Here is a 24,903-nt window from a genome sequence, read left to right as displayed (position 1 = left end):
TGTGTAAAGCTTTAAATGCTTTCCATGTTCGAAAGCTTTGAAATTGTGCTCTCCCATTATCCCATAGTTGTTGTTTTTTATTAATTCAGTATAATTGTTTTGGGATGAGCATTGAGCACCTTAAATGACTGGACAATCTTTCAATATTTTATAATTTATTTATTTATTTAGGTGTTTTGCTGGATACTTATTTGGGTTATGAAGTGATGTATTCATATATTCACGTAATTGTCAGCCTGGGCTGAAATAGTAAACAGTTAGTCAGATGGAGGGATTATAATAGTGTGATTTTGAGCTTCCTGTGCTACAGTCGGCATGTCAAGCACAAGCAGAGATAAAGACATCAGTCGTGCGGCGGCAAAGGGGCGGGCCGCCCCAGTGGCATAACAGGATTCTCTCCCGCGCCCCACACGTCACACTCTTCACAGTGTGCGTGGGGGATCTGCATATCGGATGTTTCTTCTGCTCCATGGGTCTTCTCATTGTTTTCTATGTATTTATTTCTTTCCCTCTTTCTCTCAAAACGTGTAACTGTTTTTTATCTGCTCTCTGCAGCGCGTGGCGCTCAGTCCTGACGATGACGGATTCCCCTGAGGGCGATTCTCGCCCTTGCTCTCCTCTTCATCCCTGAATCCATGCGCCCTTTAGTCCTCCATCTCTCCTTCCATCGAGGAGAAAGCACGAGACAACGCAGCGAGGTGCAAAGAGCCAAAAGGACACAAGAGCACTTGCTCTCCACAGCCGAGAGCTACAAACTGGGTTTGTCTTCTCATAGTGTCTTTTTCAGCCCATAAACCCTCAGTCAGGCAATAATCACTAGATCTACAATTAAACTACTAGCATCATTCCTGCTCTTTGTCAGTAGTAGTAGGCAATGCTGTTTAATGATGACTAACCTCATAGCTCATCATGTCAGTAGTCGCTAACACTCCGTGGCTCTCCCGCTGCGCTCGTGCTGTAAATTTTAATCAATTAGAAATAGTTTTATTATTGTTTGAGCTGAACTGTGGCCGCCACATGGCAAAACCCATTGGAGAGAATTGTGGACAATCCACCTTGTGGGAGATGCATAGAAGTAAAATATGAAATGGGATGGAGATGGGATGAGGAAAATTCATATTTGCAAACATATTAAATACACAAATTCCGCTATGCAGCTGTTATGCATTCACGTAATCTCGCAAACAAATAATACACCACAAGTAAAATGTCCTGTCCTCCTAATACTTCCAATGCCATGACTACTATTCCTTCACGTCTTCCGTGGTCACTCGAAATTCAGATTGGACCCTTCTGAAAGATCTGCAACCACTATCTGGAGATGAACTTTGAGAGGCGATATATATTTCCATACTTATTTTACCAGCACTGGGTCTTCCATTTTTGTTTCTAAGACCAACTAAAATCTTCCTGCCCAGGCACATTTATATCCCCAAAACTTCAGCTCAGGACATCGTTTTTTTCTAAAAGATTATCATTTATTGCTACAATCTGTGTGGTTTATCACAAACACATTAATAGATACGGTAGGCAGGGTTTGATAATGGCTAAAATGCTGTTTGTTCATATCAGTCTAGATCTCTCCCTCTCAGACACGCACACGCACACTCTTTCTCCCAAACACAGCGTGTCTTTTCCGCCCCTACATTCGTCATGCCTCGGGTAAAACTCTTTAGCATTTAGCATGCTGACAACAAGACACCGCCTGCCATATTGGGTGGCTTAATGCAGTGATAGATTAGAGTCGTAGATCAAAGCTTTGCTCCTCCGAACAGTCATCTGTTCAGTGCATGGCACAGGAAATGAGGAGTGCCTGAATATAGGCTTCCTGTACAAACTCTCTCCATGTGATGAATGAGCGATTGGTTATTTTGGTATCACTGTCAGAGGGACAATGACTGATTGGACAGATGTTTAGAAAGAACAGGTTTTAATCCACCTGAATGTCTGTTGATAAAAACCATCAAACTAGGCAGTTTTTTTTTTTTGTTGCTGTTTCTAGTTTAGACTAGTCAATTTTAATTGTTTAAAGGGGATTGAAGGATTTAGACTAGTGGTTATTAACCTTTTTTTTCCCCCAAGGCCCCCTTCGTCCAAAGGCCCTCTAATTTAGACTGAAAAAAAATATGTCAGTTTAATGTCATCTTTATTTTTAGCATTTGAATTAAGAACTTTAATATATCTAAATTTGAGTCATTTTAAGACTCAAATTGGGGCCCCGCTGGAAGTTTTCCCCCTTGTGGGCCCCCAGTCCCAACGTTGAGAATCACTGTTTTACAAAAACCATCAAGGCCATCTGAGTGTCATCTACACCCATTTAAACCAGCTAAAAACCTTAGGCTGGATTAAGGCCTGACAATATGCATCTGTGTGGCGTTAGATCAGATAGTTTTAAAGAACTAGTCATGTGAGTTGCCCTTAATTGGAGACTTCACTGCTGGGTATGTTGGGTATTTTTGGTTCTGGCCCACATGTGGGTGGTCTTGCATATGGAGTGGTTCTTTGTTCCTGCCACCTTTGCTCCTCTCTGCTGTGATGAGGCATCTTATGTGCGGCGCTTGTAAAACATCCCTCCACATTTCAAAGAATCCTCCGTTAAGTCACTGTTGTTTTTCCGTTAGGAATAGAGACAGTGTGGGAGTTTCGTTGCTCAGGCTTTTGTCTGTGAGGATTAAAGAACTGCGGTTTCTTGTTCGTTCTCTGAATACGGTGGACTGCCAGATGGGCTTGAGATGTCTTTATTAAAGACATGATTTGGAGATAAGAGGCCTGATATCAATATTGTAGTTCATTTGATGAATCTTCATTCATCCTTAATCATATCAAACAGAAGGATTTTGATACAGTATGGTATAACTAATTAATAGATTTTATAGATTTTCTTTTCATTGAAGTGATAACATTTTTGATTACTTTCAAATATATCAGTTCTGAAAATGTGGAACCTTTTAGTTTTTGATTCGAAAATCTCAAACTAGCAATACAGGGTAAACAAACTGTTTCGTGTGACTCTCCTGTCATAAATTATTGTTTGATCGTTATCAATTTGGTCTCTTCGGATGCACCTTGCTAAAAAACAAAAAAGCGGCCTAGTCTAGTTTGCTGGTCTTATTATCTCTGGCTGGCTTGCTGGTTTTAGAGACACTTACCACCTGGTTTAGACTGGAAGATGAGCTTGTCGACCAGCTGAACTAACTGGACACCAGGCTAGGGGACCAACATAGACCAGGAAAAACAGCCTAAACTGGTTTTAGATGGGTTGTGAGCACATGTCAGACTGGGAGACTAGCTTGTTGGCCAGTTAAACCAACCAGCTTGGCCAGGCCAGGAGACCAACTAAGACCAGTAAAAACAGCCTAAATAGTTTTTTGAAGGGTTTTTGGCACTTATCAGTTGATCAGACTGGGAGACCAGCTTGCTGACCAGCTAAACCAACTGAAAACCAGCATGGCCAGACTGGAAGAACGTTTAAGACTAGCAAATAAGCTAAGACTGTTTTAATCGGCTTATTTTCTGAAGGGGCATCATGCACGTTTCTTTTTCCTGACCCCAACGCCATCGTTGATATCAGGTGCTGCTCTAGAGATAGCTCAAAAAATGTTTTTTATGAGAAACTTTGTTACATTTGAGCTCTCTGGCTTTCAAGGTTTCTACAAACTGATCTCTTAGGGTATTATATTTTAGAATAGCGTGGGACACATTTTCGAAAAATACATGCATGGCGTGGTCACAGAAGGTTCTAGAACAGGCTTTTAGACCCTTCGGATTTTCTGCCTCTTTGTAGATAACAAGCAGTACTTTGTGAACGTTGTCCATCTTTCTTACTCTATGCATATGTAACGGCGAGTCCTGCCTTCCTATAGCACTGCAGGGACTCGCCACGCTGCTCCTTCACCCCACTCCACTGTGACTAACATCCATGATGTCTGTAACTCCTCTTCATCACTGTCTACCCGTCATTCCCATCAGCCCAACAAGTAGGACATTGCTTTCGAAAGGGCTACCGTTCTTTTCCAATGGACAATACACTGGAACCTCTCCTGGAACAGTGCTCTTTAGTTTGGTGGACTTGTAGAGCTGAACCGCTGACTCTAAATGGATGAATCGGGTCCTACACACACACACACACACACATGGTAACATTCCCGTCTGTTCTCTTTGTGACCTGTGGAAAAAAATGACCTCTATTTTGGTTTCCCCCTATGAGATCATGTTGACATGATGTATATTACTTGAAGAACTGTTCATTTTTTTTGCGAGGTTTGTCGGCGTTACATTAGGAGAGGGGGAAGGAGGGCCTGTCATTACTGTCATTTGAGGAAACGTGTGTCCCGGTCATTCCATAGCTGTTTGGAGACATTTTGTACGCTGTTTGTTGCACAAACTTTTTCAAGAAGCCTTCTGCACTGTGTAAATGATTACATAGGATGGGGGAAGGGTGACCGTTGCAGTCCAATGAGTCCGAATCATGATTTGTAAATATGTTTTCATACAGCGAAACTTTTGATAAGGTTTTAAACATTTCTTGTAAAAAGATGTGTATATTAGTCTCCTGGACGAAAAAGAGTGTAGACCATATATGGATTTATTTGTACTCAAGAGCACTGGATTTCTTTACTACTTGATTGTAACTAAAACTTAATAATCTGCCAAAGTGTTTCCATTTTTTGTTTCTTTCTCCTGGTCTGAATTTTCGTTTTGCTTTTTAACCGTAAACATTGCAGAAATAGTGTTTAATTTGTGTTTGTACATTTATTTAATAGATAAATTAAATTGTAATTCTATTTAATAGGTTACACTCAGTGGTGAAAGAGAGGGTTAGTTTAATTTATTGGTGCCTTGTTTTTGTTCATGTATATTTTCCAATAATGTCTCGTTTTGTTTGCTTTTCTCGTGTTTGTGTCAGTGGGTTGGAGGGGGTGGGAATAGAGAGGGGGTTTTAACGTTAGCAAAACTATACTTACATGGAATATCTGTACTGTATGCCAAAATGGTCTCACTCACGTTTCTATGAAATTCAAGTTGTTGATAAATATCTATATATTGATATATTAAATTGTTAAAAATCTTTTGTCGCTCTTTGTCTCCTTGTCATTCTTCAGCATTTTTAATTGGCTAAATTAAAACAGCTCTCAGCTGTTTGTGGTATTGATCAAATGATTTCGAGTTCTTGGTTATCTTTTGTTCCCTGCATAAATTCGCCCTTTCCTCATGATTCTTGTCAGTATGTCGACATTGCAGTTATGCCCGGCTCCCCAGAGGAGGTGGTGGCTCTGTGCCTGGTAATGGAAAGAGAAACTCCCCCCGCCAGGTGTCACACTGTGATTTTCCTAATGTCTGCGGTGAGTATTAGCCTCCAGGGAGACTTAAATAAAATGGGGAAACTGCCTGAACTCCCAATGGCTGCCCCCGACAGCGGGCACATTTGATAGATGTGATTTTTGCAAAGTTGCCATGATGTTAAAAGAATAGTCGTTTACTCGCCCTCATGCGGTTCCAAAACGGAATGACTTTATTTCTTCTTCCAAAAAAATATTTGAAAGAATGTTACACGGAATAAAGTAATTTGGTCAACTATCCCTTTAAGAGCAGAACATGTCCCTATAGTGTGCAATGGTTGGTTTCTGGGAATAAATATCCTGTTAATTTTCTCCGTAGGGAAATGTATTTTTAACAGTAACTTTACTGTGAGATCTGTGAGACTGTGAGATCCGATGAATCAATGCACATTATTTAAATAATTTTTAACAGTAGAATTCCTGATGAAAACTACATTAGCCTACTACCCATGACTTTAAAGAAATATCCACCAACCAGAGAATTGAGGTTGAAAAAGCTTGTTATATTTTGCCTTTTTTTTCTTTCTTATTTTGCTCGTGTGTGTCTGTGTGTGTGTGTGTGTGTGTGTGTGTACAGTCAAACCAAAATGTATTCTCACATAATCACAGTTTATTTGCTATAGTTTAGAAAATGGTAATAAAATATGAATACAATCAACCAATCAGCTGTCAGCTGTTAAATTTTAGTACAATTATATAACACCAATTTAGGTCCACCAAGCAATGCTTAATTTTGTTCGGTCTGTTGTGTAAAAGGTCGCATTAGCAATTAAAGAAGAAACACTGAAGCAAAACATGGTCTGGTCAAAGTGTCTGAATATTTTTGGTCCCAAATTTTTATCAATTTTACTGGTAGTCCACTGTATGAAGAATATGTGGGTATAATATGTCTCAGTTTACTTTATTTTGCTATCCTCACTTACGTAAATGAAGTGCACCCACTAGTAAAAAATTATATCTGGCGTCTGAATAATTTTTGGTTTCACTGTATAGACAATAATTTATATAATCAGCAACTTTAAATCAATATTTTATTTCTCCCTCAATTTTATTTCAATTATATCTTTCACAATGCTTCATGGGATTGTAGTTCTTTACCTCAATAAAGTGGTTAAATGCACAATCTTGTACCTTTTGTCTTTTTTGTCCAATTTTGAAGTATTTTTGTTTCAAATCAGAGTTTATAATGTGTTTCACCTCGTAGCTGTTTGGCTTGGCTCATGGCTTTAATTTTTAAAGTCCCTATGGGAAAAATGAATGGCAAAAATACTTTCGGAAAGCAAGGCTGCTGAAAAAGTGGGCAGGCCCTGTTGCATTCAGTTGTGTAAGACCTGATGATATTGAGGAATGAAGCGGTTTTAAGCAGTTGCAGTTAGCGGCAGCTAACAATGGTTTGCGCAATGAAATGAAGCTCATCTATCCAAGCGGATTTGTTCTATAGGGGCCCAACAGTTGTGCGAGTACCCTGGTTCATCACTACTTAGCCAAACCTATTTATCATTCTCTTTGGTTCGGATACTTTGCCCATTGTAGCGGACTCCAAAAACAGTCCTCAAAGAGAATTGAATCTAGTTATTCTTATCTATGAAATATGCATTTCTTCCCAATCCCTAATCGTTGCTGTCCCTCAAGAAATGAAAAGGATATTTTCACAAGTACAGTTATTTCCTCTTTTTCCAGCTTTATTTTAGCACGGCGGATGACATTTAGCACTCCCTCCTACTGTGCGAACATCCAATTATTATGCAGCCGGTCCAACTGAGGCAAAGGGAGCTGAGCCTGTCTGGGTGAAAGAGGGGACAGAGTATTCGCTAAAAGCTATTAAGACTTAATTACTGCTAAAAATTCGTTCTTGTACCAGGGAGTGCATTGTTCGCACATAAACAAGGATCTGGAGAAAGGGCATGGAGGTAATACTGATTAGGATGGGGAAATGAGTAGTTGAGTTTTGGATTAAAACCCAATATGCTGCTGTTCCTGGTACCCTCCTTCCTGCTTTTTTGTTAAAGGGATAGTGCACCCGAAAATGAACTTACCCCTATGTCATTCCAAACCTGCATGATTTACTTCTGCGAACACAAAAGGAGAAAAGGTACTATGAATGGGGACAGAAGCTTTCAAGCTTTAAATTTGACTTAATTTGGACTGAAATTGGCATAGAATGAAAATGTATCCTTGTCTAAAAATACATGTTAAAGATCTAAGAGCAGAACACAAGATCACCAGCTGCCATATCACACTGTAGCCCAAGGGTTGAGCCTGGTCAGTACCTGGATGGGAGACCTCCTGGGAAAACTAGGTAGCTGCTGGAAGAGGTGTTGGTGAGGCCAGTATAGGGGGTGCTCACCTTGTGGTCTACGTGGGTCCAAACGCCCCAGTATAACGATGGGGACACTATACTGTAACAAGCACCATTCTTCGGATGAGACATGTCCTGACTCTGCTGATTAAAAATCCCAGGATGTCCTTTGGAAAAAGAGTAGGGGTGTAACCCCGGCATCCTAGCCAAACTTGCCCATTGGCCTCTGTCCATCATCATGACCTCCTAATAATCCCCATATTGATTGGCTTCCTCACTCTGTCTCCTCTCCACCAATAAGCTGGTGTATGGTGGGCGTTCTGGCACAATATGGCTGCTGTCGCATCATCCAAGTGGTGGAGGTTGAGGCGATTCCTTCCTTCTATATGTAAAACGCTTTGAGTACCCAGACAACAACCAATGCAGAGAACCAAGCCCTGCTCTTTGCTCTAACTATCCATCCATCCATCATCTTCCGTTTATCCGGGGCCGGGTCGCGGGGGCAATAGTCTAAGCAGAGACACCCAGACACCCCTCTCCCTAGCCACTTCCTCCAGCTCTTCCGGGGGAACCCCAAAGCGTTTCCAGGCCAGCTGGGAGACATAATCCCTCCAGCGTGTCCTAGGTCTTACCCAGGGTCTGCCCGGAACACCTCCCTGGGAAGGCGTCCAAGAGGCATTCGAAATAGATGCCCGAGCCACCTCAGCTGGCTCCTCTCGATGTGGAGGAGCAATGGCTCTATCTCTAAGGGAGCACCCAGCGACACTGCAGAGAAAGCTCATTTCGGCCGGCTGTATCCGGGATCTTGTCCTTCGGTCATGACCCACAGCTCATGACCATAGGTGAGAGTAGGAACAAGATCGGCCGGTAAATCGAGAGCTTCGACAGACCGGTACATCGACCGCATTATTGCAGAAGCTGCACCGATCCGTCTGTCAATCTCCCGTTCCATCCTTCCCTCACTCGTGAACAAGACCCCAAGATACTTGAACTCCTCCAGTTGAGGCAGGAACTCTCCACTAACCCGAATTGGGCAAGCCATCCTTTTCCGACTTAGAACCATGGCCTCGGACTTGGAGGTGCTGATTCTCATCCCAGCCGCTTCACACTCGGCTGCAAACCGTCCCAGTGCACGCTGAAGGTCTGAGGAGGCCAGCACGACAACATCATCCGCAAAAAGCAGTGACGAAATCGTGTGGTCCCCAAACCGGACACTCTCCGGCCTTTGGCTACGCCTAGAAATTCGGTCCATAAAAATTATGAACAGAACCGGTGACAAAGGGCAGCCCTGCCAGAGTCCAACATGCACCGGGAACAAGTCTGACTTACTGCCGGCAATGCGGACCAAGCTCCTGCTCCGGTCGTACGGTCGTTGCTCTATTTTTTTTTATTTTAAATAAATAATCCATCACACTCAGATCTCTATCAAAATAAAGAAAGATCTGTTGCTACTTCCGTTTCATCTATGAAAGTCATCCTGCTTGGTGTGTTCACGAGGGAAATGCTGATGCAAAATTTTAAGTAGAATCTTTTCAGTGTTGATCTGGTTTGCAAAACCGGTCTGAATTTGTTCACATTTCTGACCGATTCGGTTCTGAATAGTACTGACTCATTGAACAGTGTTCTCAAATTAATAACTCACTGGAGAAGATTATCAATGAGCAATTACTTCAAATTTGGTCTGTTTCTCGTGCAGTTTCACAAGATTTCACCTGTATTGCAGTTTCACAAGATTTCACCTGTATTGCAGTTTCACAAGACCCATATTTTCATGTTTTTTTAATGTAACTTTAAAGCTCCTGTTCCCATCCCTTATGACTGTATAAAGAGTGACCAGTAAATTATTCATATTTTTTATTCACCAGAAGTGTATTCTAAATGATGACAGAATTTTCATCTACTCCTTTATTTGATTTTGTCTTTTCATCTCATCATTATGCAGTAGTAATAAATAAGTCAGTATACTTTAGCTGTACTGCTCCAATATAGTATAATTTTTCTCACCTAAAACATCTCATCTCGAAATACTGTCGCTTCTTCCTTGTTTATGTTCATTTAGCCTACGCTTCACGTCTCACATCTTAGACGTGTGTCGGCTCTTGTTTTCTTGTGAATTACTCTTCCAGTGTGAGGGAGCCAGCAGCTGAGGGATCTCCAACAAGTGTTCCCCAGAGAGTCTCAAGCAGACACGTCTGTAGTGTAGAGCAAAGCTGCAATGTTTTTGTGAAGCCAAACGGTAAACTCTGCGTTTAGTATTCCAGGAACATTGCATTAGCGGTCTGGTCATACACTTATGTTCAGCCTCTGTTCTGCTCTTGATAGACGGGAGGCCGAGGCCTTCGTTCCTCAACTACACAACTTGATTTCATTGGTTCATATGTGGCTCGCTCGAGACAACAACCAAAAAAACGGGTGAATGAAAACGGGGAGTGAAAACAATGTATTCTAGGATGCAAGGTCTACTCAAACAGAACAGAAAATTGGAGGAAGTCTAAAAGTGTTAATCGTTTGTTATTCAACCTTCAAATAGTTTGGGAGCCACATGAGGTGAGTAAAATATTGTTCACTATTAATTTTGCGTCGTCTGGTAGGCCTATTTTGTTTCCAGTTATAAGAGCAACACTGACACCTGCTGTACAGCCATGAGTTTACAGTCAAACAAAATGTCCACATAACCAATTCGATTACGTTTAAAAGAAAGTTTATGTGCTTGGTGTAAACGTAGTTAGACCTTTATGAAAGAAAAAAAAACCTAGAGAATATGGGTACTTTAAACTAAAAACTCATTCATAGCTTTTTTCAGCATACACTCCACTCTGAAAAATGTGGGAAGGCAATGAAGTGACAAAATCAGATTTACTTCAGTAATCACAAAAGACAACATCGATTTGGGTAAATAGTCTGAGTTTAATGAATGAGTGGTTCACTAATTGAAACTGACAGCTATTTGACACACCCTATAATGTTTCTGTACTTAGTTTCCTGAGCTATGCAGACACGGATGACAACCAATTTATGCAAACTCTAGATTCCATTTTCCTTTACCATTTTTGACAGGACTAACCAAGGTCCTAGAAAAAAAAAAAAGTAAAAAATGTTATCTTAAGGATGGGTCGACATTCTCACAGTGAGAAAATGAATAAATAGCACCATTCATTTCTGCCCTGCCTTTTGGATTCAACACTACTTACTCCAGCCTATACAAATATACTCTGTATACTGGCCTCATGCATCACCAATATCTGATTAAAAAAAATAAATAGCTATCAAATACAAAAATAAGACAATATTTCATATAAAGAGGAAATATCTTCTGAAAACGCTTTAAAAGACCAATATCAACCATTCACTTTGGTCAAATAGGAAATTCAGAAATGAAAGTAATGGAATGTTACAGTTGAATTATTCAAAATGTCCCAAATACAAAATATGCATTTCATAATTTTAGATTTGGAATATTTACAGTGTTATTCTTCATATAAAATCAAGAGGGCTTTTCCACAGTGTGCATTTAAAGCTAGAACAATGTTATGCACACCAAATGAGAGAAGTTTCACAATAAAATACAGTCGGCTGTCAGACATTTCTTTCAAACAACCCGGCGCAAGCATGAGAACATTGATAATCTACATTAATAAATAGTGCTACAGAGTTGACGGTGGCTGATATGACAGTCTACCATGTGTGTTTAACATATGAACTGAGCCAGTGGCAGTAATAAGGACATAAATGTGCTTCATTTGAATCCCTGAAATTCACACACGCATCTCGGCTACCTTCATGCTAAAAACAGATTCTATGTCCCTGCACCAAGCCCTCATCTGAGGTCAGGAGTTCTGTGCCTACAGTTCAGTCTTTTTTTCTGGGCTTTGGCTGGCGAGTCAGACGGTGTCTGCTTCATTGCGGGGGTCTGTGTCAGTCCTAAGCCTTTTCAGGGGTCGTTCAGAGTGCTCATCTTCCTCCTGTTTGACTGTGATCTCCATGATTTGTGTGCTTGGGCTGCTGGTGTCAGGGTTAGAGTGGGATGGTGTGTTTGCAGTGGAAATATCTGGACGCATGGCAGAGCCGTTTGTCTGAGATGTCTCATCTCTGACGCAGAGAAGGTCCTTGTAGGAATGGTTCCCTACTCCTGTGAAATCAAAAAGGCATTTTATTATTAAATACAAATACGCAAAATATTTTGGCTGTACTGCTCAGTTGCACACAACCAACATAAAAAAAATGATTGTGGATTGTCCTCCAAGCATACTAAGAGCAGAACAAACAAACTAACAATGAGAAATATTTTTACTGCATTTATTTACCTTTGTTAATGTTCGTTCACAGTACATTGATATTATTGTAAAGTGTTACTGAATTCTGGAGAAAAATGACTTCGTCATTACACATTGCATGCATACTATAGTAATAACTACAAGCAACTAACCCCAAACCCTAACCATATAGTAAGTACGTTACTTATTAATATTACTTATTAGTAGGGGTGTAACGGTACACAACTGACGGTTCAGTACGTACCTCGGTTTTGAAGTCGCGGTTCAGTACAGCAGGGGCGAGATATTTATTTTTAAATAGCTTTATTTATTTGTATTACACTTTTAAGTCTATTAGCCTAAATTCAGTTGCTATTTATTTTTAGATATGATAATCAACACTCAAATAACACTTTGTTTGCAAACATGTAAACTTCACATAAGGCAATTTTTGCATTAACTTCTAAATCTAATTATAACATTGTTTTTACTCCAATTCGTTGTTGCAATATAATCATTTATACACAGTGGCTGTCATTTTCATGACAGATTTATTTCAACATAGATTAAATAATTAAGACATCGCTAACAGGTTAAGTAGAATATCATGAATTTATAATGCATATATTCAGCGAAAGAGTTGATTTCTCTAGTGAACTAACAGCTGTGTAGACTCCTGAGGTAAATGTAATGCTGTGACATTGTTTACAAGCTGTTTACAAGCTGTTTTATTGACGTCTTTCCGCCGTTGAAACTCTATTTGAGGGATTACACGACATATGATACATGTTTCAGTAAATTGTAATGTATTCTTAACTAGGGTAGTAACGGTATGCAAATTTCATATCACGATTATAGTGACCCAAATTATCACAATTATTAATATATCACAGTTTTGTTCAAATAAGATGAAAGTGATCAAAATGAACAGATGCACAACAACAAAGAAAACAAGCAGCTCTATGTACTTTTTTAAGCAAGATTGTATTGTGTGGGATTTCCTTCCTTATAATGACCATCGTCAATAGCAACGCATTATAACAACGCACATCCACATATCAACGGACGCCTCTCGTTGACGTTGCATTCAAATGTAACTTGCGTCTTAGTTTTTGATTGTATTGAAAATTAAATCAGAGAACTTTACTATTAATACTTCTATAACTTCTTGTGATCATCTTGTCTGGACGATTGTAGGGGTGGGCGATATAGCCTCAAAATTATATCACGATATTTCAAGAATATTTGCGATAACGATATTTATGACGATATAGAAAAATTGGTTATTGTAGCCAGTAGGCAGCAGCATTTATTAGTGCAAACAAAACCATAACATTTTAGATGAACAATAACTAAAGTCATTTATGCCATGGTCTGTCTGAATATTTGATTCTGATTGGCTGGAAGGTGTGCAATAAAATCGTTTAAATGCACAGGAGGTAGTTCCAAGTCCTGTTCCATGAATCCTTGTTCTATATAAATGCGCCGTTTTCATTTCAGGTGCGTTTACACGGATCACTGTAATCGGTTTAAAAGTCCGAAAGTCCAAATGAAAAGGCTGTATAAACACCTCAATCGGAATAAAAATATGTTATAATGTTGATGAGAGGAAAGTTAAATTTTTATGAAGTGTTAAACTTTTTATTTCGTAAAGAGTTATGAAGACAATGTTGGAATAATGACACAGACATAGCCTGGCTACGCCATCTCACCTGACAGAGTTTGTCCCAGGCACTTTCTACTTCAACTGCGCCTGACAGACAAATTTATTTCTCTAAGGTGTTTCTTACAGCAACACCAGATTGGTTTAGATAACGTCTTGTGTAAACTGTCCACAGAATCGTTCAATCGGAATTATTTTAATCGGAATGACATAAAAGTGTGCATGTAAACGGGGCTATTGAAGTGCGCGCGCACACACACACACACACACACGCACGTGTCACTCTCATTCAGAGAGCAGAGATCGCGCTGCACATTCATGAGCACAGAAACTTGTTATTAACGCCACCCCGCAACTTTTAGCAATAAAATAGCTAAGTTACTGGATCACTACATTATATTTCTCAGCAACGATGGTTACATCGCTATTTTTCAGTGATAAACTCACATCTTTGTTAAGAGAGACGCTGAACAGACACAGTCACACAGGTAAGAATCTCTCTCTCGCTCTCGATAATTAATCCAAATAAATGCTATAATCCATTCATTCAGATAAATGTAACCTTACGCACTACTTTATCTCTGTGTCTGATTCAAAGGAGGCAGAATGCTAACGTTAGATCTAACTGACAAAAATAACTGTCAATGTTACCCTTCTGGTCAAATATTGCGCTGCAAACATCAATAACAGCTTTAAGTTGTCAATATTTAGTCAGTTGTCAAGAGAGCTGACCTCTTGTAACCAAGTAACTCCCTTTTTAGGAACCAAGTCTTTATTGGAGGCTGACATGCTGCTCTTTGTGTGTACTCTGACAGGTGTTGTTGTTGTGAGTGCTAGGGAACGTAAATGCGTTCTCGTCGCTATATCATTGATATCGCGATATGACACTTTTTTATTATGTAAAAATGTATACCAGTATTATCTTGGACGGTATGTTATGGCACACCCCATAGATGACACCCCAAGTCCACTTGCCTTGAGTTCACAGATTTGAAGTGTTAGCCCCTATAGCAGCGACTTTCTTTTTGCATGTTCTGCAGACAGGGTGACCATACTCGATTAAGTTTCCCTCGGGACTTCTGTAAAAAGCCAAAATATGATCACACCTCAGATTTGGTCCTTTTGGACCTTTTTTTGGCTGAAAATTCTCCCGGCGCTGTCACTGCCTTCTGCCAGTTCTCATAAAAAAATTGTAAAAAACGTTGCGCGCTGCGTTTGCATCAAACTGGTGCTGGCAGGACAGGATTTATCATTTGAATTTCGTGATAAAATGGACAGAAAACTTAATATGTTCATGTGGGAACTCTGATTGACGCATGTTCCGCACGTAAAACATGCAAGACACACGTGCACCGTACCGAAAGCCCTGTACCGAAACGGTTCAGTACGAATACGTGTACCGTTACAGCCCAACTTATTAGTATAATTACACTATTTTAAGGTGTCCTTGTTACACAAAGTACAAACTGAAACATTTATCAGTTTCTACAAAAATATGACGTTTTTAACATTGACAATAGTAAGAAAAGTTATATAAGAAACCAAATCAGCTAATTGGAATGATTTCTGAATGATCATGTGACACTGAAAAGTCTGGTGAGCCTGACCGTTCTGAGCGTTCGAGTCACTCTCTGGCTCTGATGGGCGTTTGCTGTCGTTTGAAGTGGTGGGAGGTGGAAGCGAAGATCCACTGGACTCAGAGCTCTCCCTCTCATCCAAAATATGCTCCATATAATCCCTGTAATGCCAAACAAACACCAGACAGGATATGACCTTACACTGCATCTGATTCTATGCACACAAGAGTTTAATTAGAGGACTTGTGACCTTTAATGTGCCACATGGTACTGACGGCTGACTTACAAGACACCAGGACGAAGGCTGTACTTTCTTTTCCCAAGCTTGGTTTGCTGTGCAAAGAAATCATAACGCTCAGATTTCTTCCACATGTAATAAAAGGCCACACAATCCCCTACAGATCTAGCTCTCACCTGGAAAATTTTAATTAAGTAACAATCACCTATGTGAACAATAAAAACAACACCAACTGATCACTCTAAATTATTCACTAATCGAACAGTAAAAACTGTACAACAGTAGTCATATTCCATCCATGCAAATTGAAACGAGGAATGTGACTAAACACTAACCTTGTTTGCTTGTACTGAGCTGAAATCTTTCCCGTAGGCTTTCAGTCCTTGTTCAAAACCTCGACACTCCTCTTCCGTCCAAACTGACATTTCCTCTGAGGGAGAGAGAGAGAGAGATTTGAGTTAAGGTGACACATTCAGAGATTGACATGACTGACATGCTGAGAGCTTCTTTATCACAGGCTTGGATGCTTCTTGCGCTTAAGCTGGTACCTTTTTAGATTCCCCAAAATAACATTCTGAAAAACATCACTAGTTTTAACAACCTGCTGTTGTTACAAATCAAAATCATGCAAAAGCCAAATAGTTTTTTAGTAAAGTCATTCATAGATTAAAATATTTCTCATCCAATTAATTGTTTAATAATTAGTCAAATAAATCACATATCAACAGTTGCTGCAAAAAGCCCCCATGTACATATTATTCAAGAATCCTTAAGATTAATTGAATCGACATTATAAAAATTTATATTAGAAGTCAAAATGTTTGTTTGAACATAAGCTTATAATAACCTGAAATGGACAACAAATAATTTTGCAATCCAAGGTAAATTTCCATTTACAGAAAAGTTCATTTAGTTTTTTTTCCCAAGCGACGCTCGTTAAACAATCATTAACCGACTAAATTAGAATGGATAAGCGTCTGTGACCCACTAAAAATACCAAAATTTGTTTTTCTTGGGTCCACGCCCTGCTGATTGTTTTCTTTATTTTACAAAAGCACAATGTTTTGTTTTTATTGAGTGTATACAAATGAAAGTAAACCCTTTACAGTTTTGTATTTTAAGTTGTTTCCGCTGTTATAAGGAGACAATTCAAGAGGATTGCGCTGGAGCCACACGCACACACACAAAATATCAGTTCTAGCGTTGCTAGATCATGTTAATTAGGGATGCTCTTTTTTTATGGACAAGATAAGGGATATTAGGTCAAATATCTCTTCCTCTTATTCTTCTAAAATTCGTCAGTCTGAACCTGTAACACTGCATGCTTTACAAGATATTACTGTTATTTGAGTGTTGACCCCCCCCCATGATGTTCTTCCCCCATGGGTTTTTTTAAAATAACTTTTTGAGGTGATTGGACGACCTACTGTTCAAAAGATTATGAACAACTGCTTTGAAACGGCAACGGTACCAGATGACATGAACCATGCCAGTCTCAAATCTTTCTTTTGTCTAAAATCTTAGAGAAAATGGTGTTTCACGAACTACAGAGCTTTCTGAACAAAAAACAGATTTTTTAAATGTTCCAATCAGGTTTTATTAAATACCATTCCACAGAAACAGCTCTGGTAAAAGTTTTCCCTCAAGGTTCTATTCTTGCTCTGATTTTATTCTCCTTGTACATGCTCCCCCTTGGGTCGAGTTTTAGGAAACACGGCATCTCCTTTCATTGCTACGCTGACAATACCCAAATCTATCTGCCCCTGGGATCAAATAACACTGGTTTTGTACACCCTGTTGGCTTGTCTAACGGATGTAAAGGCCTGGATGTCCCTAAATTGTATTCACCTCAATGAAGGCAAAACTGAGATTATAGTTTTAAAATCTTCAGAAGCTGCTTGCTCCCTTTGCTCAAATTGTAGACATTTGTCGTTGTGTGTGAAACCACTAGTAAATTTGACAAACAGATTAAGACCAGTTTTTTTTAAATATCTGAGTACTAGCTAAAGTAAAATAATGTATTTCTTTTAAGGACTTTGAATCCATGATGATCCATGCTTTTATCTCAACAAGGCTTGACTATTGTAAACAAATACTCACCTTTGGCAGATTTCACATTAAATTTCAATCTTCTTAAAGCTTCTTCTGCATCAAAGTTGCATTTAAACAATTCATAAAGAGCCTGAAATATAATCAAATAAATTGCTGTCAAAAGGCATCCGCAATATGATTTAAGGGAATATGCGACTAGATGGTGACCTGCCTGTTCATTGTCTTTGACGTGAGATCCTTCAGGAATGGCATGGACACCAGCCTCTTCTACGCTGCGTTTAGAGGCCTCGGCTAAAAACTCTACAACCTTTTCCTCTGGAAGTAACTCGGGATTCCACAAAAGCTGATCGTCATTCTCATAAACTAAATTAGAAATTAGGAGAAAAGAATGAGGAAAAACTATATACACATATATATTAAATGTATACACAGAACCAGGGTTTTTCCTACATTGAAAATTTTTTGGCGGTCGCCAAAACAAATTTTTGTCCCGCCAAAGCTTTATTTGATGAGTTATTGTGATTTATGAATGATGTAGAATAGATGCTGCGCTTGTAACTGAGTGTCAGAGAGAACGATCAAAGCTCCTCCCGCGCTCGCACGCTCTCGGTCTTCAAAATAAGCATTCTTAGCTTTCTAATATTTCACATATTACGTTAATCAAAATCAAAAGGTCGGAAGACCGAATCCATGTTGCACGTGGCGCTATCAGACGATGCTTTCCTTTCATTACCGCTGGGTGTGAAATGCGCTCAAAAAACATTGACTGATTCTCTGACCAGCTGACATAAACCATACTTTCAATAAACGGGAAACAAATCCTATTCGATTATGAACGGTTATGAAGTGTTTTCTGTGTGTTGACAAATCTTTCGCGATGTTCTAACAGACGGGATTCGCACACAACGCGTCTGCTGATGCCGATTCGCCACCTAATGACTCCTTTGAACCGAATCATTTTAACGACTGGTTAGAACCATAGGTAAGAACAACTGATCTGTCCAACACTGAACTAATGAATCAGTTTAATCATTTACTCTGAATACATCTGAAATGAGAACACAAGTGTGCTTACACAATTTAGCAAGAGTGGGTGTAAGAGTTAGTTTTAATTATCCACAGTCTTTGAGCTTATTTATGTTCATAATGTGTAGTAAAATAAATAGCCTATACATCACTTAGTTTAGACTGGAGTGAGGTGAACCCAGAACAAAGTTGTTGTTAGCTAGCTGATCATTTTATGAAATTGTATATGGCAGAAAATGCTATTTGGCTATTTGTTCATTTTTTTTATTACTACTTTTTAATATTGATATGTAGGGTTGGGCATCGAGAACCGGTTCCAACTTGGAACCGTTTAAAAAATAACGGTGCCATTGGAATCGTTTAGAAATGTTGTTTTCGATTCCGATCATCGGTTCCAAACGTGCAAGTTTTCGGAAGTGCTTGCCGCGCCCGTTTGTTCTGTTGCAGCCACGGAGCACGGTAAGCGGCGCTCAAAAGTGTGGCTTTATTTCACTTAAAAAAAAAACGCCTGGGTCGGCACAGTGCAACACATATGACAAACTTATTTCTTGCACGGGAGGATGTACTACAAATATGTGGTGTATAAATGAACGAGTGTAGCGTGTTTGAAATGCTGCGCAGGTCTGTCCTCCTCGGGCAACCCTGCGCTAACCAACGTTATTAAAGGGATAGTTCACCCTGAAATGAAAATAAAGCCTTCTTTTACTTACCCTGATGTTGTCCCAGTGCCCTATGTCCTATGACATTTAAAATACTGTTCCTGCACGCGCTCCTTCCTATTATGGCAGTGATGGCGATCAGCTAAAACATTACAAAAAATAAACAACGATACAGGGAGACGCGCGCCATATGGAAAGTGTTCAGGGGGCACACTATAAGGTTTTGCGAGAAAGAAACCGTATTATTCAGTCAAAACACTGAGCTCGGTCGTTATTCTGAGCGCGCTCCTCTGTGTACACTATGAGCCGTCAGCAGCCGCCGGTGCTCATGCCTACTATAATAACTCGCACTGTTGTCATTGCAACCAGGATAAGCACACGCGCACGCGCACGCGCACACACACACACACACACACACACACACACACACACACACACACACACACACACACCATTTTGAGAAATAAAGCTCAATAGAAAAAAACGCGATTCTCGTCTTTTCTATAACGTATAGCCGTCCTAATATGACTGCTGTTAATGCTATTGTTAAACCGGGACTCGTGTGAAACTCCATTCACCTTTGCAGCAAAGCAAATGAAAATGCCAGCGGAGAAAGTCCCAAAACTAAAACTCATTATTGAATCAAAATACAATTTTCCTCTGTGAAATGAGCCTGTGACATGTTGTGACTCCACCCCTCAAAGAATCGGAATCGAGAATCGAAAAGAACCGTAATCGAAACTAAGAATCGGAATCGGAATCAGAATCGTTCAAATCAAAACGATGCCCAACCCTATTGATATGATTATATACCAAAACAATTATCAGTAAATAGTGTAAAAATGAGGAACAAAAACAAACATCAAAGTATCCCACATGAAAAAATACTATAGTATATTATAGTATTTACTACACTTTGTTAATTTACTGTAGTAAGTATAGTACGGTTCAAAAACACTATAGTATTTACCAGAGCCATAGAGAGAGAGAGTTGCGACAACGGAAGTTCAAAACGCTTGATAGTCACGTGATTCATGTAGACCTCGAATAGTTCCAGGAAGTGCTTTGACGGGCAATTCAAATTGATAGTCACAGTGACAGAACTGCGATTTTTGGTAAATAATAGTCAATAAATGCATTAATTTTCAATAATTTTATTACACATCGACATGTGTATGTAGCATGAGTATGTAGTTACAGCGATGTTGTTTTTAAAGGGTAACTAAACCCTAAACCAACTTTTTTTAGTTAATGATCTGTAATACTGGGGCTTTATTAATGCTGTTCATTGATTCGAGTAAATGTTTTGACATTTGAGTATAAAGTGTTTTAATTCTATAAAATATGGTGTAAAACCGCCAAAGTGCTGCCCTCTTAAGGTTGAACGGTGTCTACTGCAGTTGAATTTTCCTATTGGACGTTGTGGTAAATCGTGACGTAGGATGGTACCTCCAACGGCTCACTATCCGCGCCCCTGGCGCGAGCTCACCACGCCCTCAGAACTGTTTCCCCCAATCACATGATGAGAACGGCTTCACTCCAGTATGAACTGTCATATTACATGAAGTAAACATTATGAATGAAACTCACTTGACACTTGCTTTAACATTGTATTGAAGAAAATACGGTTGAATAATGCAGTTGTCAGTACACGTCAGGCTTTTCTTGCGATATTATTGCCGCCCGTCATGTGTACAGATCATTTTCATACATGAGACGCGCTTTCAAACCCTGACACGCAAGTGGTTGCCGCGGACGCAGATAGATTAGGTCAGTTCTCTTGCGCGGCTGCTTCACTAGCATCGTCGGCATCGGGAGTTAACGCAGTTTGAGCAGCGGCTCGCATTGATAAGGCTCCGGGTTTGTGTCTGTTACAGACAATCCACCCTCCTCCACTTCAGGTGAAGGTAAGAGAAATGACCGCTCTGTTGCAAAGCTGGCGTCACTCCAGTCATTCTCCATCTTTGCGACTCGCGAGTCTGACAGCTGTCAATCAATCCGTCACTGCGGGTCTCAGGTGCACGCCCTCCGCTCAGCCCCGCCCTCGGTTTGTCCCCTCTGTGTCCGCCGGGCTCTGCCCACTTTTCCAGCATTTTTTGAAAATTGCCAGTGGGTGGAGTTAAGCTCTGAGCAGGGGTTTAGTTACCCTTTAAAATATATATTTTTTTAATGATGAATAATCTACACAAGCAGGCTTTAATGTACAAGTTATTTTGATTAAAATGTGCTGATAATTTAAAATCTTACTGATTATACGTCTTCCCTTTTAAAAGTGCATCACAAACGGTCTGTTCTGCTGTAACTCTATGGCGCGGCTGCTACTTCCGGGAACTATTGAGAGTCTCCGCGAGCCGCCATTGCTGTAAAAAAAAACGTTCCATTGGAGTCTATGGAGTTGTCGCAACTCTCTCTCTATATGGCTCTGGTATTTACTAGAGTAATTTTACTATAATATACTACAGTATTTTTTCATGTGGGATCAAAATAAGATAAGCAAAAGTTACAAACTTTCTTTGAATTTATTTAAAATGTATTGTCAGTATTGCGCTTGCAGATCACGCGGGTAGGGTACTTTTTTACTGTGCGTGCGTGTGTGTGTGTATGGATGACCATGTCTGTCAGCCACCACCGAAGACCATTTTTGACCCAGGAAAAACCCTGAGAACATCCACATCAGCATATCCTTCAGTTCTGTTACCTTTTTCATTGTCCTCATATTTAGACAGGCCAATGGGAGTCTCAGCTTGATACATTGAACCAACCATGATCTCCTATGAATGACAGAGGGGAATAATCCAAATGTCTAAAATCCATTTAAACGAGAGGGAAAAAAAAAGAACATTTGAGAGAAAATCTAAAACATAAAAAAATTCACCTTTTTCCAATCTTCAGATAGAACATAATCATCATCTTCAGATTCTTCCTCATACCCTGTAAAATACGAAGTGAATCAACTGTATCTAGTTAGACCAAGGGTCCAATCCTTCTCCTGGAGGGCCGCTGTCCTGCAGAGTTCAGCTCCAACCCCAATTAAACACATCTGGACAGCTAATCAAGGTCTTACTGGGCATACTAGAAACTTCCAGACAGGTGTGTTGAGGCAAGTTGGAGCAAAACTGCAGAACAGAGTTTGGACAACCCGATTTAGACTCTGAATCTGTAACACCACCTGCTGGTTCTACTAAGAATAAGTCAATAAACAACTGTGTAAGTGTAAATTTCTTACATTTGAAATAATTTATATAAGAAACAATATATGCTTTAGGTCAGTCAATTTAGTTAATGTTTCTGAAAGAATTCACTTTATTCTCAACAAGGCTGCCTTTATCAAAAAATACATTAAAAACAGTAATAACGTGAATATTATTACAATTTTAATATACTTTCAAATGTAAAGCTGATTTTTCTGCATCCAATACTCCAGTCTTCTGTTTGATTCTTCAACAATCATTCTAATGCGATTTATTGCTCGGTAAACATTTCTGATTATTAATATTAATGTAGATATTAATGTTGACTTGACTAGAAAACAGTGCTGTTTATTAGTTTTGAGGAAACCTTGATACATTTTGTTAACATTATCCCCTGGTTTCACAGACAATGCTTAAGCTAGTCCCAGACTAAAATGCATGTTTGAGCGGTTTTAACTAAAAACAACTTATAAATCTTAAAATATGTCAGCACTATTGTTTTGTCTCAAGATGCACCAGTAGTGTTTTTCTAAGGCACATTTTAAAAAGCTCATTCAATGTCCTAATTGAACTAAGGCTTAATCTAAGTGCTGTCTGTGAAACCAGGCCTATAAATGTCTCTAAACTGTCACACATCCATGGCAATAAACTGAATAGTAGCGTGTGTATGTATAGCAAACCCTAATGATATTTACTTGTATGATACATTTATTTTCAGAAATTATTAATTTTAGAAAACTGAATAGGGGCAATAGGATGGAAACACAATGGTTTTCTTTTTCCCATACTTATACAGATCTGGAAATTACCAGACTGCATAGGAACCCTGTATGTACTAACTATATCTAAAACCTCCCTAAAAACATTTTATAACATGACAGCTTATACTTCAGCTCTACATGCCATTTAATTTATTGTATAAAATGAGCTTGATATATGCAATTTAATGTGTAATATTTTTATAATCATACCTGCAAAGTAATTGGATGGCCGAGGGTAAAGAAGTTGAGCTGTCCTGTGAGACACACTGCGAGACGGAGGGCCATCACTGGACGACTGCACATACTCATCCTCTTGATCAGAAAGCTCCCGCGTTTCCTCCTCCTGAAATCCATGGCAGTGAATGGATTTACGTTTATTAACACAAAAACATACTATTGACTACATTAGCTGTTTTTCAGATAGATCTTTACTTTGAGTTTACTATGGCTGCTGCAAGTATTATCTGAAGAATCCTCCTCTTGAACATCCTCATCTTCTTCCTCTGGAGACCCACCAGTGCCGTAGCCATATAATTTCAGAAGCTCCTCAATGGGCATCTCACCCTCCTACAAAACCATAGTTAAATGATGAATTGAGACCTATGAAGGTTATTTAATCTATGATGGTTATTTTAGTTTCATCACATGGAAAATAACAGGTGGCCCATACTCGAGTTAGGTCATCAATTTCGTTACTGAATTTGGTCTCTTCCTCCAGCTTTTCCTCCTCTTCCAGAGTCCGCTCATCATCAAAGTCATGTACGAGCATGTCTGCTGAAGGATCAAAGTCCCTGTCCTCATCCTGCACCACTGGATCTGCTCCTGTTTAAATCACAGACATATACTTATCTATGATATATTAATACAATATGTGTGTATATATGCGCTACACTACAAACTATATAATTTATATAAAAATAAATAAATTCACTATATCAAAAGTATACATATTGATATTATATACTACTATACATTAATATAAGCGTGGGCTTTGATGCATCCTACATGAATTGTTTTATTGCTAGTAAAAAATAAATTTAAAAAAGACTGAAATCTTTACCTTCAGAGACAGAACCACTTAGGGAGGGCTGAAAAGAGAATAATATGACATTTTCAGGCCTATTATTATATAAAGTAAACCTTTAAGAACAAAAGCCCTGATTATGAAATATTATCTACAGTCAGAAGCAAAGAAGCTAAATCACATATAACCTTGTGTAAAAGAAGGGGAGTCGAAATAACAGGATAGACTTGGTTATAACTGATTAATTAGTGTTCGTTTTCCTAAATAAAACCACAGAGGACAAAGCTGGACGTGAGTTTTGGCGCACAGGCAACAAGTTAGCGGCTAGCTGCTAACACATTCAAATTGGGCGCCTTAACATGTTTGCTAACTATTCAGGGCTACATGTTAAATCAAAAACCACTTCATTGTTGAAACGCTTAAAATTTTTAAATAAAGTTACATTTATTAAAAGGCTGCGTTGCCCGCTTAAGTGCGTTATTTAATATAATTTGATTTAATGTGTATCTTACCTCCGCCATAGTTGTTGTTGGTTCTGTGAAGCCAGCGATAGTAAATGTCCACTCCGTGAGCAGAGCTGCACTATTATTGTATTGTATACAAAATAAAAGTCTCGTCACGACAGACACTGCGCAAAGTTGAAAGATGAAAATTAAAAAAAAAAATGTAATCAAGAACTAACTTTTGAGAATCCACCTATTACATTAGAGCTGGAGTCAGTTTTAAAGTTTCAACTTTTAAAGATGTGTTCAGTATTTTTTCCCTCGTGAAAATTGTTTTCATTTATTTTTATAATTCATTTCAATAATACAATTGTTTAT

The 24,903-nt window shown here is 39.2% G+C and overlaps 2 protein-coding genes across 3 annotated transcripts in view; one reads left to right on the top strand and one right to left on the bottom strand.

Annotated features, from left to right (window-relative positions):
* Nucleotides 1-594, top strand: part of lrp8 (low density lipoprotein receptor-related protein 8, apolipoprotein e receptor) — a gene marked incomplete at its 3' end in the record, with an annotated part of 197,776 nt that extends 197,182 nt beyond the window's left edge. Inside the window, exon 19 of the mRNA XM_079841676.1 lies at nt 556-594. Coding sequence (XP_079697802.1) covers nt 556-594 — 39 coding nt within the window. The remainder of the gene's footprint in view (nt 1-555) is intronic.
* Nucleotides 595-10,528: 9,934 nt separating this feature from the next.
* mier1a (mesoderm induction early response 1a, transcriptional regulator) lies at nt 10,529-24,671 on the bottom strand. 2 transcript variants are annotated; one of them, XM_079841799.1, is made up of 13 exons: nt 24,595-24,671; nt 24,119-24,146; nt 23,729-23,880; nt 23,491-23,625; nt 23,269-23,401; nt 21,982-22,037; nt 21,805-21,877; nt 17,633-17,784; nt 17,470-17,551; nt 15,705-15,799; nt 15,418-15,545; nt 15,162-15,292; nt 10,529-11,767 (listed from the first exon to the last, which is right to left on the bottom strand). In XM_079841799.1, exons 1-13 carry the CDS (start codon nt 24,601-24,603, stop codon nt 11,520-11,522), a joined length of 1,422 nt encoding a protein of 473 aa, XP_079697925.1. In that variant the 5' UTR covers nt 24,604-24,671; the 3' UTR covers nt 10,529-11,519. The 2 variants fall into 2 exon arrangements, with proteins under 2 accessions (XP_079697925.1, XP_079697926.1); XM_079841800.1 differs by having other exon boundaries at nt 15,418-15,464.
* Nucleotides 24,672-24,903: the final 232 nt, after the last annotated feature.

Source organism: Gobio gobio, assembly GCF_949357685.1.
Source record: "Gobio gobio genome assembly, chromosome: 17".
Lineage (NCBI taxonomy): Eukaryota > Metazoa > Chordata > Actinopteri > Cypriniformes > Gobionidae > Gobio > Gobio gobio.
This window is presented reverse-complemented; position numbering and strand designations above follow the sequence as displayed.

Coding starts and splice junctions, on each gene's coding strand:
- mier1a (XM_079841799.1), bottom strand. Junction 23,402..23,490: donor GCAGCCATAGTAAACTCAAA/GTAAAGATCTAT, acceptor CATGGATTTCAG/GAGGAGGAAACGCGGGAGCT. Junction 15,293..15,417: donor AGCCTTCGTCCTGGTGTCTT/GTAAGTCAGCCG, acceptor TTGGCATTACAG/GGATTATATGGAGCATATTT.